The sequence below is a fragment of the Pelophylax lessonae genome (assembly GCF_965119305.1).
Source record: "Pelophylax lessonae genome assembly, chromosome: 4".
NCBI lineage: Eukaryota > Metazoa > Chordata > Amphibia > Anura > Ranidae > Pelophylax > Pelophylax lessonae.
The window spans coordinates 121,096,617-121,123,232 of record NC_138771.1 but is presented as its reverse complement, the minus strand read 5'-3'; the positions used below and the strand labels follow the sequence as shown (position 1 = coordinate 121,123,232).

The window sequence follows — 26,616 nt, the reverse complement described above, 5'->3', positions numbered from 1 at the left end:
ATTATCGAACCATCTGTCGTCCGTTTTTTGTTGCATGCTAGTCTCATGTGAAAAGTGAAGAGGTTACTTTCATACAAAAATTCCCGTATGACAGAATTCAACTTCAGAAGTGATGTCATGTGTTGAATTGTTTTGCATGTGTTCTTGCGTTTCTGAGCATGCCTAGTCTTGCTCTTATGATTTTTTTCGGACGAAAACTGTACTAATTTAACGAAAATTGGACTTTGTGTTGACGTACGATAAAAATTTTATAGCCTGCACAATACAGTTATTGTTGTCTCCGAAAATCTGTAATCCGCTGTCGCGAAAATCGGCAGATTGTTCGTCGGACGAAATTTTCATATCGTGTATATATGAAGAACAAAGATAGCAAACAAAAAAAGAAAAAGGCAGGTTATACGCCTCCCATCCTCTATCCAAAATGAAACAGAAAGTTTTGCCTTTAGTCCTACTTTGGCTGTGTGTGGCTTGGATGAGGAGGGAAACTCCCTCGAAACATGTAAGCCGAATAGGTTCAGATGACATCTTCCCGAGTCAAGGAGTGCAATGAATCAGGCAAAATTGTTTTTTGGTTGATTCTGATGAGCTTGCGATATACAGTTGTTTGTGTGTATACATCTATCTTGTTTTATCAATACATTGTTTACTAAGCTAATGCGCTAGGTAGCAAAGCATGGCGGTCCTTGTGATTTGGAGAAGTGAATGAATGAGAAACATCGGGGTCCGAACATCACACTTGTGCACATGATGTTGTTCATATGGTCTACTTAATTCTCCTTTCTAAATAAGATCCAGGATTCATCCAGTTACCTATAGAATGTCCTACTTTCTGTTTGACGCAGCATAAAGAGTACATCACAATCTTTCTGCAGCAGTACCTGTAATGCAATATTAAATAAGACTTTTCTAAGGTACTCAGCACCCAGACTTCCTATAGTATTCAATAAATATATCAATGCATAGTGTAAAAAATAAATAAAATACAAAGTTTAAATGAAGAAAAATTTAATGATATAGGAAATCTGAGCGCTGGTTAATTAAGAAATGTTTAGTATAAGGCGTTAAGGAATGGTGTAGATCCAGTAGCTAGATGGGATCTCATACTTTTTTCATAATTGTTTGATCACACACACAATTTATTTTTTGGCTGAATATATTGAGGTCTTACACGGATCACTATTTTAGAGTTTTTAGTTTTGTTTATAGTTTCTTTATTATACATACATCAGTGCAGGTAATAGCCATTAATGTTATTAATAATAAAGAAGAAAGGCATGAAACCCTTGTAATTGTTAGGATATCTGTAGGCATCTAGGAACTCCAGTGAAAAGATAAGTCCACTAGAGTGTCCAGGTGATATTATATAAAGAGAAAAGGGGAAGCAATAGTTCCACGCTATGGATTAATTAAATATAGATTAATTGAATGTATATATATAAAAAGAGAGAGTGAAGAAAAACTGCTGCCCCCACTGAAGCAACTACCAGAGTAGGTGTCTAAAGTACAAAAAAGTAGTAACGGGGAGTGGGCATGGTGCTGCTATTTATCCCACAAATGTGTATTAATAAAATACAATCAATGTGCCATGAATCATCAAAAATGATCAAAAAATATATAGAAAACATAAATATCATAAAAGATCAAATACCAAACAATATAAATGTGCATAATTAGATCCTAATTAATAGGACCTAATTAATTGGTGAAGTGAGATAACATCAGTGAATATTGTGCATATAATACATAACAGTAAGTCCTTTGGAGAAAATAAAACCAGCAAGTCCCCAGGTAAAGGTGAAAATAATATATTAAAAGTCCTCAAATTTAAGTGCGTGAAAATTCTGCAAACTCCACACAAGTGGTCGGTGTCCAAGTAACACTCGTGCCCCCCCCACCCATGTGTAGTAACACTCACCAGATCAATCCCCCCCTTAGAGGGGTAACTCGCGTTCTCAGTACCAATAGCTGTTTGTAAATGTCCCCGCAGATGCCTTTACAACTTTATCCTGCTTTGCCTCAGTGGTAACATGTAAAAACGATGGGTTCTTTGTGCTCCAGACCCTCTGATGGGTCTGGGTAAATTATTTTTATTTTGGAGCTTATTTTGCAACTTGAAAACAATATTAAATGTACTAGAATAAATTAGAGATGTAGTCATAACACTCATAATCTGTGAGTGTTTTAGAAATCAAAGCAGCATAAGTGTAAGAAAATCATCAGTTTATAAGAAAGCATCAATGCGATTGATTTCTATTGTTTCATATGTAGTATTCATGGTCTTTTTCTCTCTTCACAGGATGCATATGATGCAAGTGATAGCAACTTTGCTTGGGATAACCTCATTATGGATAACAATAAAGAAAGCATTTCTAAGAAACTTGTGGCAGGACTTTAAGTTCTTCATAAAAATACTCCACTGTACTTATAAGATAGAAAAATCGGTTAAACATTGTCCTTCTCCTGGAATGCTGGATGCATTTTTGCATCAAGTGTCTGTAAGACCCAACCAGGCATTCATTTTATATCAAGACCAAGCTCATACCTACAAAGATATGGATCTTAAAAGCAATCAGGCCGCATGGGCTTTAAGAGAGCATGCAAAGCTGAAAAAGGGAGACTGCGTTGCTATTTTTGCTTTTAATGAGCCTGCATATGTCTGGACTTGGTTGGCACTGGCCAAATTGGGTTGCCCCATGGCATGTCTGAATTACAATTTACGGGCTGAGTCCTTTCTGCATTGCTTCAAGATTAGTGGGCCAAAAGTTCTTATTGCTTCTCCAGGTGAGAATTTATCTTCATTCTACATTTAACTAAAATAATGTACAAAATTACACTATACATACTACTTCAAGTAGTTAATATTATGCGCAGAGGTTCTATGTACTATGCTTTGCATTTTTGAAGGCTAAATAAATTGTCTTCATAACATTTTTGTAAACTGATATATCTACCGGAAATTATCAAATCATATTTCACGCTCCTCAAGATGATCATTGCACTTACATGAAAATACAATAAATGTGTTGTTAATTTTAGAAAATGACTGCATTGTGAAGTAAATTGGATTTTTGTATATCATTATAGCTGATTATATGACTATAAACATGTAACTGCATGATCTTGCAGTTAACTACTGGCAATATACTTGCAAACTTTATTTTTTTATTTATCTTTCAAGCTGGGAGGGTTCCTACTTTTCAAGCTAAAGAAACAAAATTAAGGTTTCTTGTCTGCCTTGGCTCTTCAACATAAAAGTGAATGATTGTGTCAAAGAGACCCCATAAATAAGTAGTGGGCAACAAGTTTCAGCCTGGGGGCATCAAAGGGGTTCCCTGTCTCCTTAAAAAGGCTTTGTGTGAAATTATACAGTATATAACTGTTTTTGTGCTTAGCACCAAAGGAAACTATATTTTACTATGTTCTCATTAATCAAGCTGCACTAAATTGTATGGTATTGGAAATACACAATCCCTACAAGCCAGCTGAATGTATTAGTACAACCCACTACATAATATATAGAGATATAAATGTGAACAAACCAATATAAATCCAACCAAACCAAATGTGAACAACCAGTGCATAGGCATCATTGTGGTTCACTTATACCATGTATATTCATCAATCAGTCCTATGTGTCTTAATTTTATTTCCAGTGTAATCTTCCCAAAACTGCATGTGTGTGACACAATGAAACACTTCAAATCATGGCTTTTGGGTGTGCTCTCATTTGAAATACTGCACCTCTTAAATTACAGAAGGTCACCATAAGCCATATACCCCACAGGACTTAATCCACTGTCGGCATAGTTCTTAAGGACTGTAGTCACAGCAGCCTTTCTGCTAAAACGGTTTAGCAACAGTCCCATCACAACTTCAAAAAACGATACACCATTGTGCTTTCCATTAGGGATGGGCTGAACGTTCGAGTCAAACGTAAGTTCGATTTGAACATTGGGTGTTCGTGTGTTCGCCGAACACACGGACAAATGTGGCATTTGGTGCTAGTTCACCTGCCAATGAGCGCCCCATAATGCACTGCGCAGTTGCAGTGCATTAAATACTTGTGATTGGCCAAAGCATACACCTGACCTGTATGCCTAGGCCAAACACAGCACAATGTCCTGTCAGAGCCATGATTGGCCAAAAGCAGGGTGCCTTTAGCCAATCATGGCTCAGGGGCTAAGTCCACACCCCACACTATATAAGGCTGCTCACAGGGAAGTCATGTGTAGTGTGTTAGTGGAGATTAGGCAGGTAGTTTGTGGATTGTGCTTTCATATTCAATTCAGTCAGTGCAGTGTAATGTAGGGCTGATTATTGTATAACACAGTACACTGCAGTCCGTTTAGTGTAGTACTGTGCTGATTCTTGTGTGTAGGGCAGGCAGAGTAGTACTGTGCTGATTTTTGTAAACACATTGTACTGCAGTGCAGTGTAGTGTAGGGCTGATTTTTGTAAAACAGTGTAGTGCAGTCAGTGTAGTGCTGTGCTTCTTGTGTAGTGGGACTCCTGAAATGTTGGTGTATACAACACATCTGTGTCACCCCACTGATTCCATTTTTTTTTCATTGATATATTTGTTAAATTTTTTTTTTTTTGCAGCATCAGGTTCTGTTGTTGCAATATTAGTACTCCCACCTTCTGTGTCGCAGGCGCTATTAGTTCTGCATCAGCAGTGGGTTTTTTTTTGTGGAGCAGCAGCAGTAATTTTATTTAGGGCATAATTGCTATCCCCCCTTTTGTGTCACAAGTGCTATTACTTGTGCGTCAGCAGTGATTTTTCTTTGTGGTGCAGCATTAATAATTTTTTTTAGGGCGTAATTGCTGTCCCACTTTTTGTGTCACAGGTGCTATTACTTGTGTGTCAGCAATGTTTTTTTTGTGTGGCACAGCAGCAGTCATTTTATTTAGGGCATAATTGCTGTTCCCTCTTTTGTTTCGCAAGTGGTATTATTTGTGCGTCAGCAGTGATTTTTTTTTTTTTTGTGGTGCAGCAGTAATTTTATCCACTTTAAGACTGGAGGATTTTCCTGCTTAATGACCAGACCACTTTTGCGTGACTTTAACTGACAATTGTGCGGTCATGCAATGCTGTACCCAAACTAAATTTATGTCCTTTTTTCCCCACAAACAGAGCTTTCTTTTGGTGGTATTTGCGATATAAAAAAAAAAGAGCGAAGATTTTGCCAAAAATTTACATTTTCTACTTTGACAGTTAAAAAATATCTAATATATTTAATTTTTGTCATATATTTAGGCCAAAATGTATTTAGCTACATGTCTTTGACAAAAAAAATTCTCAATGAGCGTATTTTTATTGGTTTGCGCAAAAGTTATACGTCTACAAACTATGGTGTGAATTTACGCAGCTTTAATTTCTGACTGCCTATCTCAATTCTTGAAGTGCTAAAATGGCAGGGCAGTACAAAAACCCCCCAAATTACCACTTTTTGGAAAGTAGACATCCTAAGGAATGTAATGAGAGGCATGTTGAGCTCATTTAATGTTTAATTTTTTTGTCACAGGTGTTTGCAAAATGACAAAAAAAATTTTTTTTTTTTTTTTTTACAAAAAGTTGTCATTGAAATGATATATTGCTCACGCATGCTATGGGCATATGTGCATTTACACCCCAAAATATATTCTGCTGCTTCTCCTGAGTACAGGGATACCACATGTGTGAGACTTTTTGGGAGCCTAGCTGTGTACGGGACCCCGAAAACCAATCACCACCATCAGAATTTCAAAGGGCGTAAATTTCTCATTGCACTTTCTCACTGCCTATCACGGTTTCGGAGGCCCTGAAATGTCAAGATAGCACAAACCCCCCCCCCCCCCAATGACCCCATTTTGGAAAGTAGACCCCAAGCTATTTGCTGAGAGGCATGGTGAGTCCATGGAATATTTAATATTTTGCCACAAGTTTTGGGAAAATTACATTTTTTTTTAACACAAAGTTGTCACTAAAACATAAATAGCTCACACATGACATGGGTATATGTGGAATGACACCTGAAAATACATTCTGCTGCTTCTCCTGAGTACAGGGATACCACATGTGTGACACTTTTTGGGAGTCTAGCTATGTACGGGACCCCGAATACCAACCATCACTTTCAGGTTTTCTAATGATGTACATTGTGCATTTTACCTCCGCACTACCTGTCACAGTTTCGGAGACCATAAAATTTCAAGATAGCACAAAACCCCCCCAAATGACCCCATTTTTCAAAGTAGACACTCCAAGCTATTTGCTGAGAGGCATGGTGAGTCCATGGAATATTTTATATTTTGCCACAAGTTCCGGGAAAATTATTTATTTATTTATTTTTTGTTTTTTTACACAAAGTTTTGCTAAATTATATATTGCTCACACATGCCATGGGTATATGTGAAATGACACCCCAAAATACATTCTGCTGCTTCTCCTGAGTATGGAGATACCCCATGTGTGAGACGTTTTTGCAGTCTAGCCACGTACAGGACCCCGAAAACCAATCGCCACCTTCAGACTTTCCAAGTGCGTAAATTGTTGATTTCACTTCTTACTACCTATCACAGTTTTGAAGGCCATGAAATGCCAAGATAGCACAAAACTTCCCCAAATTACCCCATTTTACAAAGTAGACACTAGGAGCTATTTGCTGAGAGGCATGTTGAGTGTTTTGCAGATCTCACTTTCTGTCACAAAGTTTTGGAAATTGAAAAAAAGAGGAAAAAAAATCATTTTCCTTATTTTCTTAATTTTCCAAAATAAATGAGAGCTGCAAAATACTCGCCATGCCTCTCAGCACATAGCTTGGAGTGTCTACTTTGCAAAATGGGGTCATTTGGGGGGGGGGGGGGGTTGTGCTATCTTGGCATTTCATGGCCTTCAAAACTGTGATAGGTAGTAAGGAGTGAAATCAACAATTTACACCTTTAGAAAGCCTGAAGGTGGCGATTGGTTTTTGGGGTCCTGTACGCGGCTAGACTGCCAAAAAGTCTCACACATGGGGTATCCCTGTACTCAGAAGAAGCAGCAGAATGTATTTTGGGGTGCCATTTCACATATACCCATGGCATGTGTGAGCAATATATCATTTAGTGACAACTTTGTGTAAGAAAAACAAAAAAAAAAAAAAAAATAATAATTTTCCCGAAACTTGTGGCAAAATATAAAATATTCCATGGACTCACCATGCCTCTCAGCAAATAGCTTAGAGTGTCTACTTTGCAAAATGGGGTCATTTGGGGGGGGTTGTGCTATCTTTAAATCTTAGGGCCTCTGAAACTGTGACAGGTAATGCAGAGGTAAGGTGGGGATTGGTTTTCGGGGTCCCGTACACAGCTAGTCTCACACATATGGTATCCTTGTACTCAGGAGAAGCATCAGAATGTATTTTGGGGTGTCATTTCACATATACCCATGGCATGTGTGAGCAATATATCATTTAGTGACAACTTTGTGTAAAAAAAACAAAAACAAATTGTCATATTCCTGAAACTTAGGGCAAAATATAAAATACTCCATGGACTCAATATGCCTCTCAGCACATAGCTTTGGGTGTCTACTTTTCAAAAAGGGGTCATTTGGGGGGTGTTTGAACTGTCCTGGCATTTTATGCTCAATCGTAGCCACACATCACCCACTCTTCTAACCACTTGAAGACCAAGCCTTTTCTGTGACTTTTTGTTTACATGAAAAAATATTTTTTTTTTACAAAAAAATTACTTTGAACCCCCAAACATTATATATTTTTTTAAAAGCAGAGGCCCTACAATACAAAATGTTGGATGTTGCAATTTTTTTTGTCACACGGTATTTGCGCACAGATTTTCCAAATGCAATTTTTGCAGAAAAATTTTTTTTTTTTCTATTTAATGCAGAAATACACTATATAATTCCTAATTGTTTGGCAAAATGTAAAAGATGATCTTATTCCGAGTACATAGACACCAAACATGACATGCTTTAAAAATCGCGCACGCCCGTGCAGAGGCAACAAACTATGTAGGGTTTTAAAAGCCTTTAAAAGTCTTTACAGGTTACCACTTTGGACTTACAGAGGAGGTCTACTGCAAGAATTACTGCACTCGACCTGGCGTTTGCGGCGATACCTCACATGCATGGTGCAATTGCGGTTTACATATGACACTAGACCAACACTTGCGTGCGCATTTGCGCGCAAGCACGGGGGGACAGGGGGGCTTGATTTTTTATTTTTTTTATTTTGCTTTTTATGTTATTTTGACACCTTTGCTTTCATTTTTTTTTTAGTAATTTTTAATAATTTTTAATGTTATCATAGTGAATTTAAATATACCCTATGATAGCAATCTGTAGTGACAGGTACTCTTTTTTAAAAAAAATTGGGGTCTTTTAGACTCTAGATCTCTCCTCTGACCTTAACGCATCTGACCACACCGAAAATTTTTGTGATAAAATGCTTTCCCAATTTCCCAATGGTAATGTTTATTTCTGGCGAAACAGAAGTCATGAAATGCTCGTAGCTTCCGGTATCTTAGGCCATAGAGATGATTGGAGCCATTCTCATCTCCAATCAGCTCTATGGTTAGATAACTGAACCACGACTGCACTCTCTCAACGTATACCTAAAGGTATTTTAACTGCAGTGGTGAAATCAACCTACCACAGCGCTGCCATCAGAGGTATCCATATATGCTGAGCACAAACGCTGTTTGTGTCAGAATATATAAAATCAGTGTGGCAGCCGACGGGTACCTGCAAGAGAAACAGGTTAACAAAAGAATGAAAAACAAAGTACAGTAAAAGTACAGTAGGAAGAGTAGAACATAAAAATAACTTTGACGACAACTATTTTTGGCTTTTTTATTTTATATTTTTGTGCAATTTTTATTTTATGTTTTTATGTATTTTTTTTTACACTTTTTTTTTCTTCAACGTTAAGGTTCCAGATTAGGGTATGACGATAGCCATCGAACATCTTTTGAGACCCTGTGTAAATGTGCCCTAAACTGTGCCGTGCTGTACCCTACGCTAATAATCCACTAGTGTGTGGTAGCGACAGAAACAGTCACCGTGGCAAAGACCAGGTCGGTTTAGGACAGTCGGGACAATAATTATGGGTGTCGCGCCTAAATCCGCGCTTGCTGCAGACACGGCATCTTTTTTGGGGGTATCTTTGGGTAGGGGTACTCGGGAGGAATTTGGGAAAATGCCTCTCATGCAGCCGGCTCACTGCATCTGGTTGGGAAGTTGGACAGGAGCACCAGCTGGATACAGAAGGGCTCTGATTATCTCTTCTTGGTATTAAAAGAAGGATAATGTTCTGGCAGATGCTTTGTATAAGACAAAAGCGTTGTAAATAGCCAATTGAAATAGGTATTCAGACACTTTTTTGTACCAGCGTCTGGCCTTACGGGCAATTAAGTACGGTGCCATCATCTGGTTGTTGAAGTCCACCCCTCCCATTTTACGGTTATAGTCATGGACACAGAGGGGCTTCTCAACAACACCACCGGTGACCGTAGTATTTTCAACTGCCGTGTCTGGGTGAATGGAGGACAGAACGAAAATGTTCCGTTTGTCCCACTTCACTGCAAGCAATTCATCACACCTCAAGCAGGCTCTCTTCCCCGGACTCAGTGGGGCATTTACTAGCCGTTGGGGGAAGCCCCAGCGATTAGATCGCATGGTGCAACAAGCGCCAATTTGTAATTGAAAGAGGTGTCAAAAAAGTGGCACGCTTGAATAAAAATTGTCCACGTACAAGTGGTACCCCTTTCCGAATAAGGGTGACACCAAGTCCCAAACTACCTTACCGCTGCTCCCTATGTAGTCTGGGCAGTCGGGGGGACTCCACAGAGCTATCTTTTCCCTCTTAGACACGGAAACTAACTGTATAGCCTGTGGCCCTGTCACAGAGCTTATACAGCTTGACCCCATATCTGGCACGCTTGCTGGGGAGATACTGTTTCATAGCAAGGTGGCCAGTAAACTTTATCGGTGACTCGTCAACGCAGACATCTTGTTCGGGGGTAAACAAGGCTGCAAACCACTGATTGAAGTGGTCTACGAGGGGCCAAATTTTGTGGAGCCGATCATATTCAGGGTCTCCCCGAGGACTAAATATTTGTTCGTATCGAGCCCTGGACATAGCAGCAGAGAACACGCGCATTTGATGAATTGGGTCAGTGGACCAATATAACCGCAATTCATTCTTTTTTGTAATGCCCATGTTGAAGGATAGGCCCAGAAAGATTTTAAAATCAGGAACCGTTATAGAATTCCAGGTGAATGGTCTGGCAAGGGGTGAATTTGGGTTGGCGGCGATGAATTGACTTGCATATAAATTTGATTGATCCACAATAGATCTGTAAAGATCTTCAGTGAAAAACCGCTCAAAAAAACTAAGGGGATTAAAACCAGCGCTTTCCACTTGAATTCCAGGTTGGGCAGTGAATGGGGGAAGTACTGGCGCTGTAGAATCTGTGGGCTGACAATTAGGATATGCCAGTGCTTCAGGGAGGACACCATGGGCTCTATGAGCCTGTCTTAGAATACGTGGTGGCTGCGGGCCACTACTCGTGCTAGCCACCGCACCAGCTTCAACTGCACTTATGGGACTCACCACGTCACCAAGTCTTACTATAGTGCTGGTTATACTAGGTCCAGGGTGTACTAGGCCGCTCGTGCTTGCCAGATCACGACAAGTGTGAGCGGCACTAGTACTGGCACTCTGCTGCATACATCCGGTTCTTGCATCTCAGCAACTCCAGAATGGGGTCGGGTATGCCTGACCTTAGCAGGGACCCATCCGTCTTCAGAGCTGTCTGTCAGGGAGCCGCTGCTGTCTACAGGTTCATATACTGACCTTGATTCTGCCAGTGAGGCTTCCCCATCGCTCTCATCTGACATGGTCAGTATACTGTAGGCCTCTGCACTACTGTACCACCGTTTGGACATTTTATCAACTAAATTTACCAATACAGTAGTGTAACTAACAGGTAAAAAAAGCACCTGGTTGTCAAGGACTATTTGGTCGCTACAAAAAAAAACTGCTAGTGCTAGCAGAGATCAGGCCTGACTCTGCTAAAGCAGCGGTTTTGTGTGATTTGTGGTTTTTTGGAAGTGACAGCAATATATTGATTACTGCACTTGCCTGGGTAGGGTGGGCTGGCAGAGGGGCTAAACGCAGGTGGCAGGAATCAGTGCTGATTGTGCAAACACCGCGTTTTTGGAACACTAAACTATGGGGACGCTAGTATAGTTCTGATCAGATATTGATCTGTTCAAACACTATACTAGTAATGGAGGTGTGTGTGTATGTATGTATGTATGTGTGTGTAGGTGTGTAAGTGTACTTGACTCTAACTGATGCTAAATAACGGTGGTGTGGTGGGACCCTGACGCTAACTAGCCTAAGTAGCGTCACCCGTGACACTAATACAGTGATCGGTAATCACTGTATATGGTGAACACTGTGACAGGGCAGTGAAGGGGTTAACTGGGGGAGATCAAGGGATTAAACCTTTATAGAGGATAGATGGTGGGTGTCCTAAACCTATTTGAGCCTAACGCAAGCGCAAACTGGGGTCACAAGTGACACGAATACAGTGATCAGTAGTTATCTGATATACTGTATATATTAGTGCACTGTGTGAAAGGGAGTGAAGGGGTTAACTGGGGTAGATCAAGGGGTTAAAAGTTTATTAGGGGATAGATGGCGGGTGGCCTAAACCTATCTGGACCTAGCGCAAGTGCAAACTGGGGTCACAAGTGACACTAATACAGTGATCAGTAGTTATCTGATATACTGTATATATTAGTGCACAGTGTGATAGGGAGTGAAGGGGTTAACGGGGGGTGATCAAGGGGTTAAAACTTTATTAGGGGATAGATGGCGGGTGCCCTAACCCTATTTGGGCCTTGCGCAAGCGCAAATTAGGGTCACAAGTGACACTAATACAGTGATCAGTAAAATATCTGTATACCACTGCATATAGTGTTCACTGTGGGGGCTTGGGGGGTGATCAAGGGGTTAAATGTGCCTATGTGAGGTAGTGTCAGTGTAGTGTTAGGTGTAACTCACGTTTTTGATGCTTCTCCTTCTTCTCCTGGAACCGAAAGGGCTAGCTGAGGCTGGTCATAGATTTGTGGTGTCTACTATGCAAAGGGGGTGAGTAGCCCCAGGGAATTTGGAAGAGTCTTAGAATGGTTGGTCAAGGAGGAGGAGAAGAAGAAGGCCCTGGGGGGAGGAGAGGGTGACTGGAAGAGAAGGAGAGGGTCCCTGGGTGGCTAGGGGAAAAGGAGAGGGTCCCTGGGTGGCTAGGGGAAAAGGATAGGGTCCCTGGGTGACTAGGGGTAAAGGAGAGGGTTCCTGGGTGGCTAGGGGAAGAGGAGAGGGCCCCTGGGTGACTAAGGGAGGAGAGGGCCCCTGGGTGGCTGAGGGAGGAGGAGAGGGCCCCTGGGTGGCTGGGGGAGGAGGAGAGGGCCCCTGGGTGGCTGGGGGAGGAGGAGAGGGCCCCTGGGTGGCTGGGGGTGAAGGAGAGGACCCCTGGGTGGCTGGGGGAGAAGGAGAGGGCCCCTGAGTGGCTAGGGGAAGAGGAGAGGGCCCCTGGGTGGCTGAAGGAGAAGGAGAGGGCCCCTGGGTGGCTGAAGGAGAAGGAGAGGGCACCTGGGTGAATAAGGGAGGAGAGGGCCCCTGGGTGGCTGAGGGAGAAGGAGAGGGCCCCTGGGTAGCTGAGGGTTAATGGTAAAGGGCCCCTGGGTGGCTGAGGGAGAAGGAGAGGGCCCCTGGGTGGCTGGTGGCTGAGGGAGGAGGAGAGGGCCCCTGGGTGGCTGGGGGAGAAGGAGAGGGCCACTGGGTGGCTGGAGGAGAAGGAGATGGCCCCTGCGTGGCTGGAGGAGAAGGAGAGGGCCCCTGGGTGGCTGGGGGAGAAGGAGAGGGCCCCTGGGTGGCTGGAGGAGAAGGAGGAGAGGGCCCCTGAGTGGCTGGAGAAGGAGAGGGCCCCTGGGTGGCTGAAGGAAAAGGAGAGGGGCCCCTGGGTGGTTGAGGGAAGAAGGAGAGGGTCCCTGGTTGGCGGGGGGGAGAAGGAGATGGCCCCCTGTGATGCCAGAGTCAGTTGCCAGGGAAGAGAGTGGAGCTGAGCCAGTCCTGCATATCTGACATCAAAGCCAAACATGGTGGAGCTGGAGCCCTTTGCTCTACACAATGACAGCACCCGAGGTGGAAGGTGAGGGGTAGCGGGGCTTTGACATTATATAGCATATGTACTCTGTACATTATTGGTAGTTTTGGTTGGAGTTGTCCTTTTAGATGTTTAACTCTGTTGTTTTTCCCCCCAGCTATGAGGGACTGAGGAATGACAACCCACTATGCTGGGACTTATAGTGCCCTAGAATGTGGAGGACTGATGAATCCTCAGTCCCTCACAGAGGGCACTACAAGTTCCAGAATAGCAGGCTGCCATGCCTTAGTCCCCACAGAGGGCACTACATGTCTTAGCATAGCAGGCAGTGGTTCCTCAGTCCCCTACAGAGAGCAGTACAAGTCCAAGCATAGCAGGCTTCCATTCCTCAGGGAGGAATGACAGTGCACTATACTGGAATTTACAGTGCCCTCTGTGGGGACTCAGGTATCGCAGCCTTCTGCAGTGGGACTTGTGCCCTAGACTGTGGCGGACTGAGGAAGGGAAGTGTAAGGGGGTCTCTGGAAACTCTGATGCAATGGTGACCACAGAGTTCCCTTTTACACCAGGGTGCCCAGCTTTCCCCCTCAAATCAGGGTTCCCAGAACTGTCCTTACATCAGAGTCTCCAGCATTCCCCCATAAATCAGGGTTCCCATAACTCCTCTTACATCAGAGGCTTCAGAGTTCCCTCTTACAGTGTAAGGGGGAAACTCTGGAGACTCTGATGTAAAGGGTGCTCTATGAAATTTGATTTAAGAGGGGGACTCTAATGTAAAGAGGAATTCTGTGGACTCTGACATAAGGAGGAGATGCTGGGGGGAATCTGATTTAAAGGAGAACTCTTATGTAAGGGGGGACACTGAACTCTGATGTAACGAGGGACTCAGGGAATCATGATCTAAAGGGAAATGCTGGGGACTGTGATGTAAGAGCAGACATATATATATATATATATATATATATATATATATATATATATATATACACATACATACGCAATGTTTAATGATCTTTGATTAAAGAAGAATTGGTTAGAGAAAATTCTAGAAACTGTGAATTCATAGTACAAAGGTTAAGGCTCTTAATATATGCAATTTATACAGTTAATTTTTATCGCTTGAATTATTTTTCCCATTATGGGCATGAGTGGGGCCTCATGTCCAAGTTTTGCCTTAGGCCTCACAAAGCCTAGAGCCGCCTCTGCGCACGGGTGATGGCGCCCGACGTAGGTCTACGTCGCTGGACGCAGGAGAGCCACTTTGCCGCAGTACCCTCCATGTGAGCAGTCGGCAAGTGGTTATTTAGGGCATAATTGCTGTCCCCCCATTTGTGTCTCAGGTGCTATTACTTATGCGTCAGCAGTGGTTTTTTTTTGTGCCGCAGCAGCAGTAATTTTATTTAGGGTATAATTGCTGTCCCCCCTTTTGCGTCATAGGTGCGATTCCTTCTGCATCAGCAGGGGTTTTCTTTTTTTGGCTTTATTAAGTTTTTCTTTATAAAAAAACAAAAATATAATAAAACGGTTTATAGTGCACCAAGTACAAAAGTATTGCACCCAAGCACCATATTCCCTTCCCACACTCTATAATAAAACATTATAAAAATCCCCCCAAAAAATAAAAAACAATAATAAAACGGTTTATAGTGCACCAAGTACAAAAGTATTGCACCCAAGCATCATATTTCCATCCCACATTTTGTAAAAAAAAGTTGTAAAAACCCCTCCAAAAATGCACATCATGTCCGAAAGGCCAACAAGGAGAGGCCGACATTCACCAGCCACTAAAAGAGGGCAAGCAGTCTCTGTGTCCACAGTGAAAAGTGGTGGTCGCGGACATGGTGCATCCTCTGCAGGCGAGTCACGCTTGTCCTTTTTTCCGGTGCTGGCTGTGTTATTGAGCCACAACATGCAGAATAGTTGATAGAGTGGATAACTAAGCCTTTCTCATCCTCCTCTTCCTCTGTCACCCAGGCTTATACTAGTTTGCTTTCCACCGCAGCTGCCAAAGCGGCCTATTCTACAGGCTCCTTGTCCACAGCTACTCCTTCCATAGCCTCACCATCATGCACAGAAGAGTCACCTAAATTATTCGATCATAGTTTCAGTTACATGATGCTGAAGGATGCGCAGCAATTTGAATGCTCCGATGTTGGTTTCCAGGTTGAGGAAGGGAATAACTGGAGCCTAGACAGAGGGGGTGACAATGACAAACAAGAAACTAGCAGTCATGTTCCCCCAGCGGCAGCATACTGCCAGGTTTGCTCCAGTGACGAGGAGGGAGGGGATGATGAGGTCACTGACCGTACTTGGGTGCCTGAGAGAATAGAGGAGGAAAGTTATGAGGAGTAGGAGGAGGGGGTGGCACAACTCCAATGAGGCAGGATGTCTTCCAGGGGCCGGCTTAAGGGCAGACCCCCTATTGCATCACACCACAGAGCTCCACAGATGCAAGGCGCTGCTAACTGCCCGCCGACTTCCAAAAGTTCATTGGTGTGTGTGCTTTTTTCAACATATGTGCAGCAGACCGCAGTGTTGCTGTTTGCAATCTCTGCCTGAAGCAGATCAAGCGCGGCCAGAACACCACTTGCTTGGGCACCACATGCTTGACAAGACATATGACGACGATGTTGCCAATGGACCTGCCATGCAGTCCATTGGCAACAACATCTGAAAGGCCCACATCCTAATAAAATGCAGATTTCCCCTTGCTCCTCATCTGGGATCTCTACCCCTACTATACCTCTCAAAAACTTGCACTGAGAGGGATGATGGTATAGTAATGGGTGCCACAGGTACTTCCACCCAATCTGCTAGCAGTACACCACCTGTTGATTTGACCAGCAGGCAAATTTCGCTACCCCAGTTGCTGAACCATAAAAAAAAATACTGTTCCAGCCATCCACATGCTCAGCGTCTAAATGCTAGCTTGGCCAAATTTCTAGCACTACAACTGCTGCCTATTCATCTGAAAGACTCTGCCCCTTTTGGGAATTTGCGGATTATGCTGTACCCCAGTGGAATGTTCCAAAAAGAAATGTATTTTCACATAAGACCATTCCTGCTTTGTACCAACATGTGGAAGGCAATGTTCCACGGTCAGCTAGAAGGTTCACATTACTGCTGACTCATGGTCCAGCAGGCATGGTCAGGGATGTTACATTTCCTTCACGGCGCACTGGGTAACTCTGCTGGCAGCTGTTAAGGATGCAGAGCAGGGTTCAGTGCTGGAGCTTGTTCAGGCACCACACCTCCAAAACAATGGTGGTGATTCTGCCACATCTTTCTGCTCCATCCCCTTCTCTATGTCCTCTTCTGCTGAATTGTCCTGTGAACCAGCAGTGCTCCCTAAGCCTTTGAAGAGGTATGCAAGCAGTCAGGCTAAAGGATGTCATGTAGTGCTTCAGATGGTTTGTCTAGGGGACAGGAGCCTCACCAGGCCACAGATTCTGTCAGCTATGCAGGGGCAGGCTCAGAGGTGGTTGATGCCATGGCAGCTTGAGCCAGGAAAGGTTGTATGCAAAAATGGCTCCAACCTTCTCTGCCCTCCGACAGGAACACTTGACACATGTTCCTTGCTTGGCACATGTCCTGAATTTGGTGGTGAAGCATTTCTTGAACAGGTACCCGGGCCAACAAGATCTTCTGAGGTAGGCCAGAAAAGTCTGTGGCCATTTCCATCGGTCCTACAAGGCCAGTGCCCGACTGGCTGCCATGCAACAGGAATTCAACCTGCCAACCAACTGCTTTATTTGTGACATGCCCACCAGGTGGAACTCAACATTGGCAATGCTGCAGCGGCTGCACACGCAGCAGAGGGCCATCAATGAGTACCTGTGTGAGTATGGCACAAGGAAAGGCTAAGGGGAGCTTGGCTTCTTTTTGCCACAGCAGTGGCTGCTGATAGAGGATGCATGCACTGCCCTGTCACCATTTGAGGAGGCCACAAGGATGGTGAGCCGCACACTGCATGCATCAGTGACACTGTCCCTCTAGTCTTCTTGCTGGAGCACACACTTCATGGAATCATGGACAGGGCATTTGAGGCAGAACAGAGGGAGGAAGAGGAGGAATTCCTTTCTTCACAAGGCCCCTTTATGCAGATAGCATTCCTGCGGGACCACAAAACACACAGTAGGAAGAGGAGGATTGTGGCAGCATGGATGTAGAGGATAACGTACAGCAGTCTTCAAGGGATGGTTTTCATTCCCCAGAAACCCAAGAAGTTGTACGTGGCTGGGGAGAGGTTGCTCCTGACAATGTCATCCTTAGTGACCCAGAGGACTCAGAACCTCCTGCCTCCCCAAACTTATGCTTCATGGGCTCCCTGATGCTGCAAAGCCTGCGAAAGGACCCGAGAATTTGTGGTATCAAGGAGAGGGATCATTACTGGTTGGCAACCTTTCTTGATCCACGCTACAAGGGTAAAGTTGCAGAGCTTATCCTGTCTTCGCAGAGGGAGCAGAAGATGAAACATCTTGAAGACACCTTGAAGAAAACATTTGTGTAACACCTTTCTGGAAACATGGGGAGGTTACCATTTCCTGGATAAAGTGTTTCAGAGGCTTTGTTTGGTCAAAGGAGGAGCGATGGAGAAGGCGGCCAGCTGACCAATGCCTTTAAACAATTCTTTAGTCCTCAGCACCCAGGGCTGTTAGGTTTAGGCAACCATCGGCAGCATCTGCAGCATATGATGCAGGATTATCTAGGGGCAAGAGCAGACTTGGAGACCTTTCCAAGTGAGCATCCACTGGGTTACTGAGTCTTGAAGATGGACCACTGGCCAGAACTTGCTCAATATGCAATTTTGTGACGGATAAAAGAGTGTGTCTGTCTACAGACTCCATTGACTGGCTGACATTTATAAAAATGGATCAGTCCTGGATAAACAGCAGCTATCAAGCCCCTGATGCTGATGTAACTGATTGAATTTGCTAGGGATACCTTGAAGACTGCCTATGCTGCCTGTCCTATTCCTGAATCTTGATTATGCTAGCTTCCAACAATGATTTCAGTTTACGGCACCACCAACACCCAAGGCCCAATTTTTCGGCACCTGTATCACAGGTGCATGTAATTTCAATGTTTTTTTCAAATTTTTAACAGCAGGGGCCGTTCCTGCACCCAGCAAGAGTATCTGTGAGGGGTTACAGTGTTCAGGCACCACCAACACCCATGGCCCATTTTTTCTGCACCTGTATCACAGGTGCATTTAATTTCAATGTTTGTTTCTATTTTTTAACAGCAGGGGCCATTCTTGTGCCCAGCAAGAGTATCTGTGAGGGGTTACAGTGTTCATGCACCACCAACACCCAAGGCCCAATTTTTCTGCACCTGTATGACGACAAGTCCATATAATTTCAATGTTTGGTTCTAATTTTTAACAGCAGAGCCTGTTTTTGTGCCCAGCAAGAGTAACTGTGAGGGGTTACAGTGTTCAGGCACCATCAACATCAAAGGCCCAATTTGTCTGCACCTGTATGACAAGTACATGTAATTTCATTGTTTTTTTCAAATTTTTAACAGCAGGGCCCATTCCTGTGCCCAGCAAGAGTAATTGTGAGGGTTTAAAGTGTTCAGGCACCACTAGGGATGGGTGAACGGTTTGGGCTGAGCATAAGTTTGGCCTAAAAAATGCCCATTCAGGTATTCACCTAACACCTGAACTTTCTCGGCACTTAGGAAATCCTCCCGCCGAGCGCACAGTCAAAATGTCACGAACAGGGGTCAGGCTCGAAGACCAGTTGCTATAGCAGTGGAAGCTCACACAGGAACCAGCAGGACAGGAACTCAGGGAAGTCACCCTGGCAGATGACGCAGGCTCACCAGAGCTGCAGAATCTAAGTACTAACCAGTGTTCACCAGAGCTCCTAATGGTGGAGATGGACTTTGCTGCATTTTAGCACCAGGTCGCGGTCCTCGGGATCGCCCCACCAGGAGGTGAGCAAGCCAGGGTCCAGTAGCAGATATTGCAGGTAGGGATCAAGCAGAAGCATAGTCGAGGAACAAGCCAAAGGTCAGTAATGAATAGTTGCAGGTAGGGATCAAGCAGAAGCGTAGTCGAGGAGCAAGCCAAATGTCGGTAATGAATGGTAGCGAAGATACGGACGGCAGCTGGAGGGACAAGTGAAATATTGGCTGGTGAAGTCCCAATATTCTGGCAACCAGGAAGTGCAGAAATATGGCTTAAATCATGGTTTGGTTTTATGGGGGGACCCTATGCCATGGGGTTCCCCTTAAAATCCATACCAGACCCGAAGGGCCTGGTATGGACTGCGGGAGAACCTACACCATTTTTATAATTTTTTTATCTGTATTGCCGGAAGCCGACCAAACATTACAGCCGCGAGCAAGTTTAAATGACATTTTTTCCTTTAGAAATGTCAACATTGCTGCGACAGCTACATGAATTATACAGATGCGCCACATTACAGGCACATTAAGGGAACCCCCCAAGCACAATATTTAAAGGAAGTTTTAATTTTTATTTTTTCACTTTAAGCATCATTAAAATAAATGCTCCTTTGAAAACGATTGTTTAAAAAACATTTTTGTGCATTGATACATGTCCCCCAGTGGAGTTCCCCTGGTTCCCCTCACACTTTTTTCTGGTGTGAACTGAGGGAGGGGGGGGGGGGCGTTCAGCCCATCACTACTTTCCATTAAAATTTTTTTTAAAAAAACAACCGTTTTATGTCAATAACACTCACAATACCATAGGCAGATGAATAATTAATCAAATTCCCGTATACTGTTTTTTTTCTCTGACTAATGCAGATTGATCCGACTTTCTCAAACTCCTGGGAACTTCCCTAGCATGATGACATCACACTTGTGGCTCTGCCTTATGCGTTACTGAATAGGGATACCTAAAATAAAATCAACCTCCAGACTGAGAGAGTTCCAAATTAAAAAGGTTCAGAGCACACCCCTATAAAGCCACCCTGTATGCTCTGATCTGATGGATCTCAGGTCCCCTTTTTATAGGGTATTTTATCACACAACACACATTTAAGAATGATACATTGGTATGGGGTTGATAGCACATGGTGGTATTCTCTGATAACATGTTTTTAACAAACTCACAAGCACCATTTTTTTTTTTATTATTCAATTCATCTTTATTTTGATTTCTTATTTTTTTCCCATGTACAAACTCTCATACAATATAATAAAGGTAACATAAATAACAGTACAACACCTTTCCCCACCCTCCGCACTCCCTCCCCATCACACCCCGCACAGAATAATTTAACCACAACACAGATTTATTATGCATTTTCAACCTCGGGTAACGGTCCAAGTATATCAGTCCATACTCTCCATATTCTTTCAAATCCCTTTATATTACCCCGCCTCACAATTGTATTATTTATTCTATTCTGCCATTCCCCTAGTGAGGGAAGTTTAGATTTTATCCAATTTGACGTAATTCCCTTTCTAGCTTGATGTAGGCATCTCATCACTGCAATCCGTTTGGGTTTTGGCCTCACATCCCACCCCAGATGTCCCAGTATGCATAGTAACGGGTCCATTTGCAAATTTAACTCATATACCATATTTATTTTATCTAGTACCCCTTCCCAGTATCTATATAACTCGGGGCACCTCCATAACATATGTATCAAATCTCCTATTGCAGCCCTACATCTAGGGCAGGATGCGTCTGGCCGTCGCCCAAACTGGAATAATCTTTTGGGTGTATAAAATGCCAGATGAATAATATAAAGCTGTGTGAGTCTTTGGGCAGATGATACAGACAATAAATCTGTCGAGGAAACCACCTCTTGCCATTGGGCATCTGTTATTGTACCCACATCCTCTTCCCATTTACCCCTGCTATTAAGCTGAGAATCGTTTTCTAGTATTTTTAAACGGATACTGTTATACAGTTTTGATATCTTCCCTTTCAATTAAGTACTCAACCACCATATTTAACAAGGGGACTCCAATCCATTCCAACTTACTCTCTTTAAATTGTATAGACCATGCGTGTCTTATTTGTAGCTATTGGTAAAAGTTTGCAATTAACTAGTCCAAATTCCTCTTTCAGGGTCTGGAATGTTTTCAATTCTTCCGCACTATATAGATGTGTGAGTCTTACTATGCCCCTCTGTTTACTGTTATGAGAAAACTCTAATTCCATAAGTTCTGGAAGTTTTTTATTCTCCCATATGGGAGTATATTCTGTATGTTCAGAATTTTGAAATAAGCTCTAATTATGTTCCATAATATAATCATTAAATTTACTGAGGGGCACTGGTTTTTAATGCCTAATGAATTGGCCTTTAGGGCTTCAATTAAAGAGGTATGTGGGGAACAGGCCAATGAGGCCCGAGAGCTGTAACTAGTAGCATTATTGCCTATTTCCCAACCCCCCATCTGTTGAAGCTGGGCAGCCAAGAAATAGCTCCAAGGGTGCAGAACTGCCATACCCCCCCTAACCCTTGGCAGCTGCAGTATTCACAGTGTAATTCTGGCTTGCCCTTTCCTCCATATTAATTTTCTAAAGAGAGTTTCCAATTTCCCAAACCATACCCCTGGAATCCAGATTTGTGAGTTTTGTAGTACATATAGTAACTGAGGCAACCACACAATTTTTTATCAAACTACAGCGACCCACTACTGATAGAGGCAGTCTATTCCACACCCTGCATTTTCCCTTAAATGATTCTATTAAAGGTTCAATATTTTCTTGAATATACAATTTGGGGTTTATTGTGACATTTACACCCAAGTATTTGAATCCCTCCGCTATCTTTAAGTGTCTAGCACACTCTGCCAGCTCCTGTTATAAACCATCCACTGGGAGAAGAACTGATTTCTCCCAGGTAATGGAAACTCCCGATATCTCTCCAAATTTTCCTATAATATCTATTGCAGCACATCTCCCAGAAACAAAAGGACATCATCCGCATATAGCAAGATTTTTTCCTCACATTCCCTTCTCCTAAAACCTCTAACATCCTCTGCCGTTCTCATGGCTATGCTCTACAGCCAATGCAAACAGCAGTGAAAATAACGGGCAGCCCTGTCTCGTGCCTCGGAAAAGTAGGAAGCTCTCTGATAATTTTCCATTGATCTTAACTTTTGTACTTGGGTTAGTATATAACAATTTCACCCATTTTATAAAACCTGGGCCTATGTTATAGGCCACCAATACCTCCCATAAGTATTGCCACTCGGCACTGTCAAACGCTTTGACAGCATCGAGGGACGGCACCACTCTTGACCCCATCTCCTCAGAAGGTATTTGCAAATTTAGAAATAGTCTTCTTATGTTTATTGCTGTAGATCTATCTGGCATAAATCCACATTGATCAGAGTGTATTATTGTGTGAATTATTTTAGTAAGCCTATTCGCTAAGACCTTTGCCAGCAATTTAATATCCGTGTACAACAAGGAGATTGGCCTATAAGACGCGGTTGGAGGGGATCTTTGCCTTCTTCTGGAATCCCTATAATCGTTGCCTCTGTCATAGATACTGGGAGTCTCTCTTTTTCTATTGCCTCGTTCAGTGTTTGTAATAACTCTGGAATTAATACCTCCCCATATTCCCTATAACTTTAATTTGGCAAACCATCTGGCCCTGGTGCCTTATGACAGGGCGAACTTATCACTACCTCTTGTAATTCCTTGATAGTAATAGGTTGGTCCAAAAATGCTCTGTCTTCCTCTGACAGGTGTGGAATAACTAAACCTCCCAGGAATTCACCCATTTTTCCCTCTATTTTACCTACTTTGGATTTATAGAAATCGGAATAGTATTCCCTAAAAATGCCCAGAATTTCCGCTGGGCACATGGTCACTCCCCCGGCCCGAGTCCCCATAGACACCAGAGTGTTAGCTCCGGCGTCCTGGGACCTAGCCAGGAGAGCCAGCATGTGCCCAGTATTTTCACCTTCTTCATAGTGTGCCTGTTTGAAAAATAATCTTTTATTCTCAGCTTTCTTTAACAGTGCTGTTTGATAAATCTGTTGTGCCTTTTACCATTTACCTAGATTATCTGGTGATGGATCTTCTACATAAAGTTTTTCTGTTTCCGTCACTTCCCTCAATACTTTTAACTCTCAATCTTGAGTAATTTTTTTCTTTTTAGAGATCTGTTGGATTAGGATTCCCCTTAAGTAAGGATTCCCCTTTAAGTGTATCCAATATTATATCCTGCCTTGCTGATTTCCTAGTATTCTCTAAAAACTCTCTGATGTTCCCCATCATATTTTTCTTAGGGGATATTAACTGTAACCAAAATGGATTGACCCTCCACTCTCCTCTTTCCCATTTCTTGCCCAAATTTGCTGTCAAAACTATAGGGGAATGGTCCGACAGGCCTCTAGCCTCATATCTGATATTGATTACCTTTGCACTAAATGCATTATTACCTATTGCCATACCTATTCTAGACAGTGTTAAATGCAAATCGGAATGACTTGAGAATTCCTTGGGTTGCGGGGTGACGTTCCCACCATAAGTCCCTTAAGCATGTTTCTCTAAATATCTTATAAAACGGTGTGAATTAATCTTTGTCCTGTCCCTTTCTTACCGGGAATTTATCCTCCTGGGTATTCATTACCCTGTTAAAATCCCCTACTATCACCACTGGGACCCCTGGTTTATCTGCCATAAATTCCAGTAAGTGCTTAATTACCTCCAACTTAAAAAGGAGGAGGAATAAATATGTTCACTATTATGCATAGCGTTTCTGCCAACACACGATATAAAAATACATATCTCTCCTCATTATCTATTTTTACTTGTCTGCAGGAGAACCTCTTTGATATATGTATTCAATTGCTGGTTCCTCTTGAATAGGATGTAAATACTGAGTGGTATTGAAATGGGAACCCTTTACACCTTAAACGTAATACAGAGTCTTAAGTTAGATGGGTGTCCCGCAGGCAAAGGACAGAAACCCCTAGTGTTGAGATCAATTTAAATAGGGCTATTTTCTTCACTGGGTCTCCTAACCCTCTCACATTCCACAAACAAATCGTAACTCTATCATTCATTTTTACAACATAAAGAAATAAATATTAACTTGTGTGCGTTTGTGAACCACCTCAAATAAACAGACCTATATCCTCTATTTTTTCTATACCGTGTTGCCAATCCCTTAAAATAGTATGCCCAAACTATTCTCACTTTCCTGTGTCTTTATCGAAACAAAAAACTGTGTTAGTTTTAGTGGTATTTCAAATCCATCCCCCAAGCCCTCCCCTTCTATCTCCCCCCCCCCCCCCAAAAAAAAACCCCACCACATTTGGGGAAATTAATTGTGACCTCCCTTTTTTTTTTCATGTGAATAATCAAAATTTTTCTTACCAAAACAAAACTCTCTGATTGTCTAAACAAACACAACGCTCCAAATAAACACATTTTTTAAAGCTGTGACTCCAATTGTGACCCGTAGCTCCTATCTCAAAAATGGTAACATAGGAAAGAGAGGGGTGAGGGGGAAGAAGAGAAGAGGGGGAAAGATAAAAAAAAAAAAAAAAAAAAAAGGACCTCCCCACAACAAATACCCTCTCCCCCTTCCCCCCCCCCCCCCCCACCCCACGAATACTCAAACATTCTCCAATCAAGGAATGACTGCGGCCGGTGTATAAAAAAAGGGTTTCCCCTCTGCCATAATTTCAGTCTTGCCAGATATAACCTGGCATATTGCACATTTATCTGCATCTGACAAGTGTTTTCATGTCTATAAATTTCACTTTCTTCCTCTGCACTTCAGCTGAAAAGTCCGGAAAAAATGACACCCCGTTAAATTTTATGTCCTTCATCTCTCTTGGCTTACGGAGAAATGTTTCTCTGTCCTTTAAAAAAGAGTAATTTAAACAATACCGTGCCTAGGCATCCCACCCGAAGGGGGGGGGGGGGTTCTCAATGGTACTCTATGTGCTCTTTCAATGGCAAACAGGGATGACAGCTCTTCTCCTAAAATTTCTGGGATCCATTTTTCCAGGAAATCTCTCATATTGCCACCTTCACTCCTCTCTGGTAAACCCTCTAAGTCTTCCAGCTTATAATTTTGCCTTTCAACTATGTCTTTCAGAGACTCAATCTCCTGTTTCATTGGTATAATACCATCTTCAATCCCACTTACTCTGTCCTCCAGTTCTGTAGTGCGTTCACACACTTTTTGTAGGTCATGTACTACTGATATTAATTCCTCCTTAATGCCCTTTAGCTGGTCTGTCATCTCTGTTATGGCTGGCTTACATCCATTAACTGCTGACAGTACCTCTCTCAGAAATGGTTCCTCTAACAGTGATACTTACAGGCCTGACGGTTCATGTGGTCCTGCGTTGTTTGAGGTGCACAGTGCAGATACTGCCTTAGGGGGTCTACTAAGTGGACTAGACTCCTTCAAGCCTGAGGAATGTAAGGGGGGTATTTTTAATTGCTGTCCTTTTCCACTGTGACTCTGTGATGGAATACAAGCAAATTTCTCTAGCTTTAGATTTACAGTAAAAGAGAAGTTTACTTATCTGTAACCATTTCAGGAAGATAGACCGATCGATGGCTTGGGACCCAGGAGACCCAGCTGGGTACTCCCCTCGCACTCCAGAAAACAGCAAGTGCACCGCTGCAAACAGGATTCCCCCCAAAGAAAGTCCGGGCAGTAAGTAATTTTCACTGAGGTATAGGTTTCAGCCTGGATATATAGAGGAGGATCAAAAAAGCGCCATTTTAGCTTCACTCATTAATAAAGAAAATGCATTAGGATATGTATATATATATTACCTTAACTTATAATATATTTTAATAATAATACTATATAGATTTAATCATAAATGTGTTTATGAATGTAATATTCCACGATGTAGGAATCAGTAAAGACCACATTATCTTTATACATTAATTCCCTCCTTTGATCATTACTGATCATACATCTCATTCCTTGCACTAGTGTGCCAAGGAAGGCTCAACAATCTTCTTGTTACTTCTATTCTTTTAATGATTGATCACACAACAGTATTTAGCATTTACTATATAATTGAAGGACATATAGGTTTATAGATCCCCACCCGACCAATTCTCTATATTCTTACCTCTCTCTGAGCACCTGGTGACCATCATACCCCACCTCCTTTTGATTTTCATCTACTGCTGGGAGAGCTTTGCAACATGACTTCTAGAGGTGGCAAACCCCGTGATGCTGCTCTTACCTCCGTTACATCTGTACTTCTGCTTCACAGGCATGGTTTTCTACTCTCAAGTCTTTTTTTCGCTTAGCTCCCCATCAGCATCTCCTGCAACATGCCCTCAGCCTCTAGATCTCCTGCACCGTGTCCACAGCCCATGCATCTCCTGCACCATGTCTGCAGCCCAAGCATCTCCTGCACCGTGTCCGCAGCCCCTGCATCTCCTGCACCATGTCTGCAGCCCCTGCATCTCCTGCACCATGCCCTCAGCCTCTAGATCTTCTGCACCATGTCCACAGCCCATGCATCTCCTGC

At 42.9% G+C, this 26,616-nt stretch overlaps 1 protein-coding gene across 1 annotated transcript in view; it reads left to right on the top strand.

The window, feature by feature from the left end:
• Positions 1-2,239: 2,239 nt before the first annotated feature.
• The window catches only part of LOC309552294 (long-chain fatty acid transport protein 2-like), a 179,278-nt gene continuing 154,901 nt past the window's right edge, over positions 2,240-26,616 (top strand). The window contains exon 1 of the mRNA XM_082253189.1: positions 2,240-2,781. Within this exon, the coding sequence (XP_082109315.1) occupies positions 2,274-2,781 (508 nt within the window). The 5' untranslated portion in view covers positions 2,240-2,273. The remainder of the gene's footprint in view (positions 2,782-26,616) is intronic.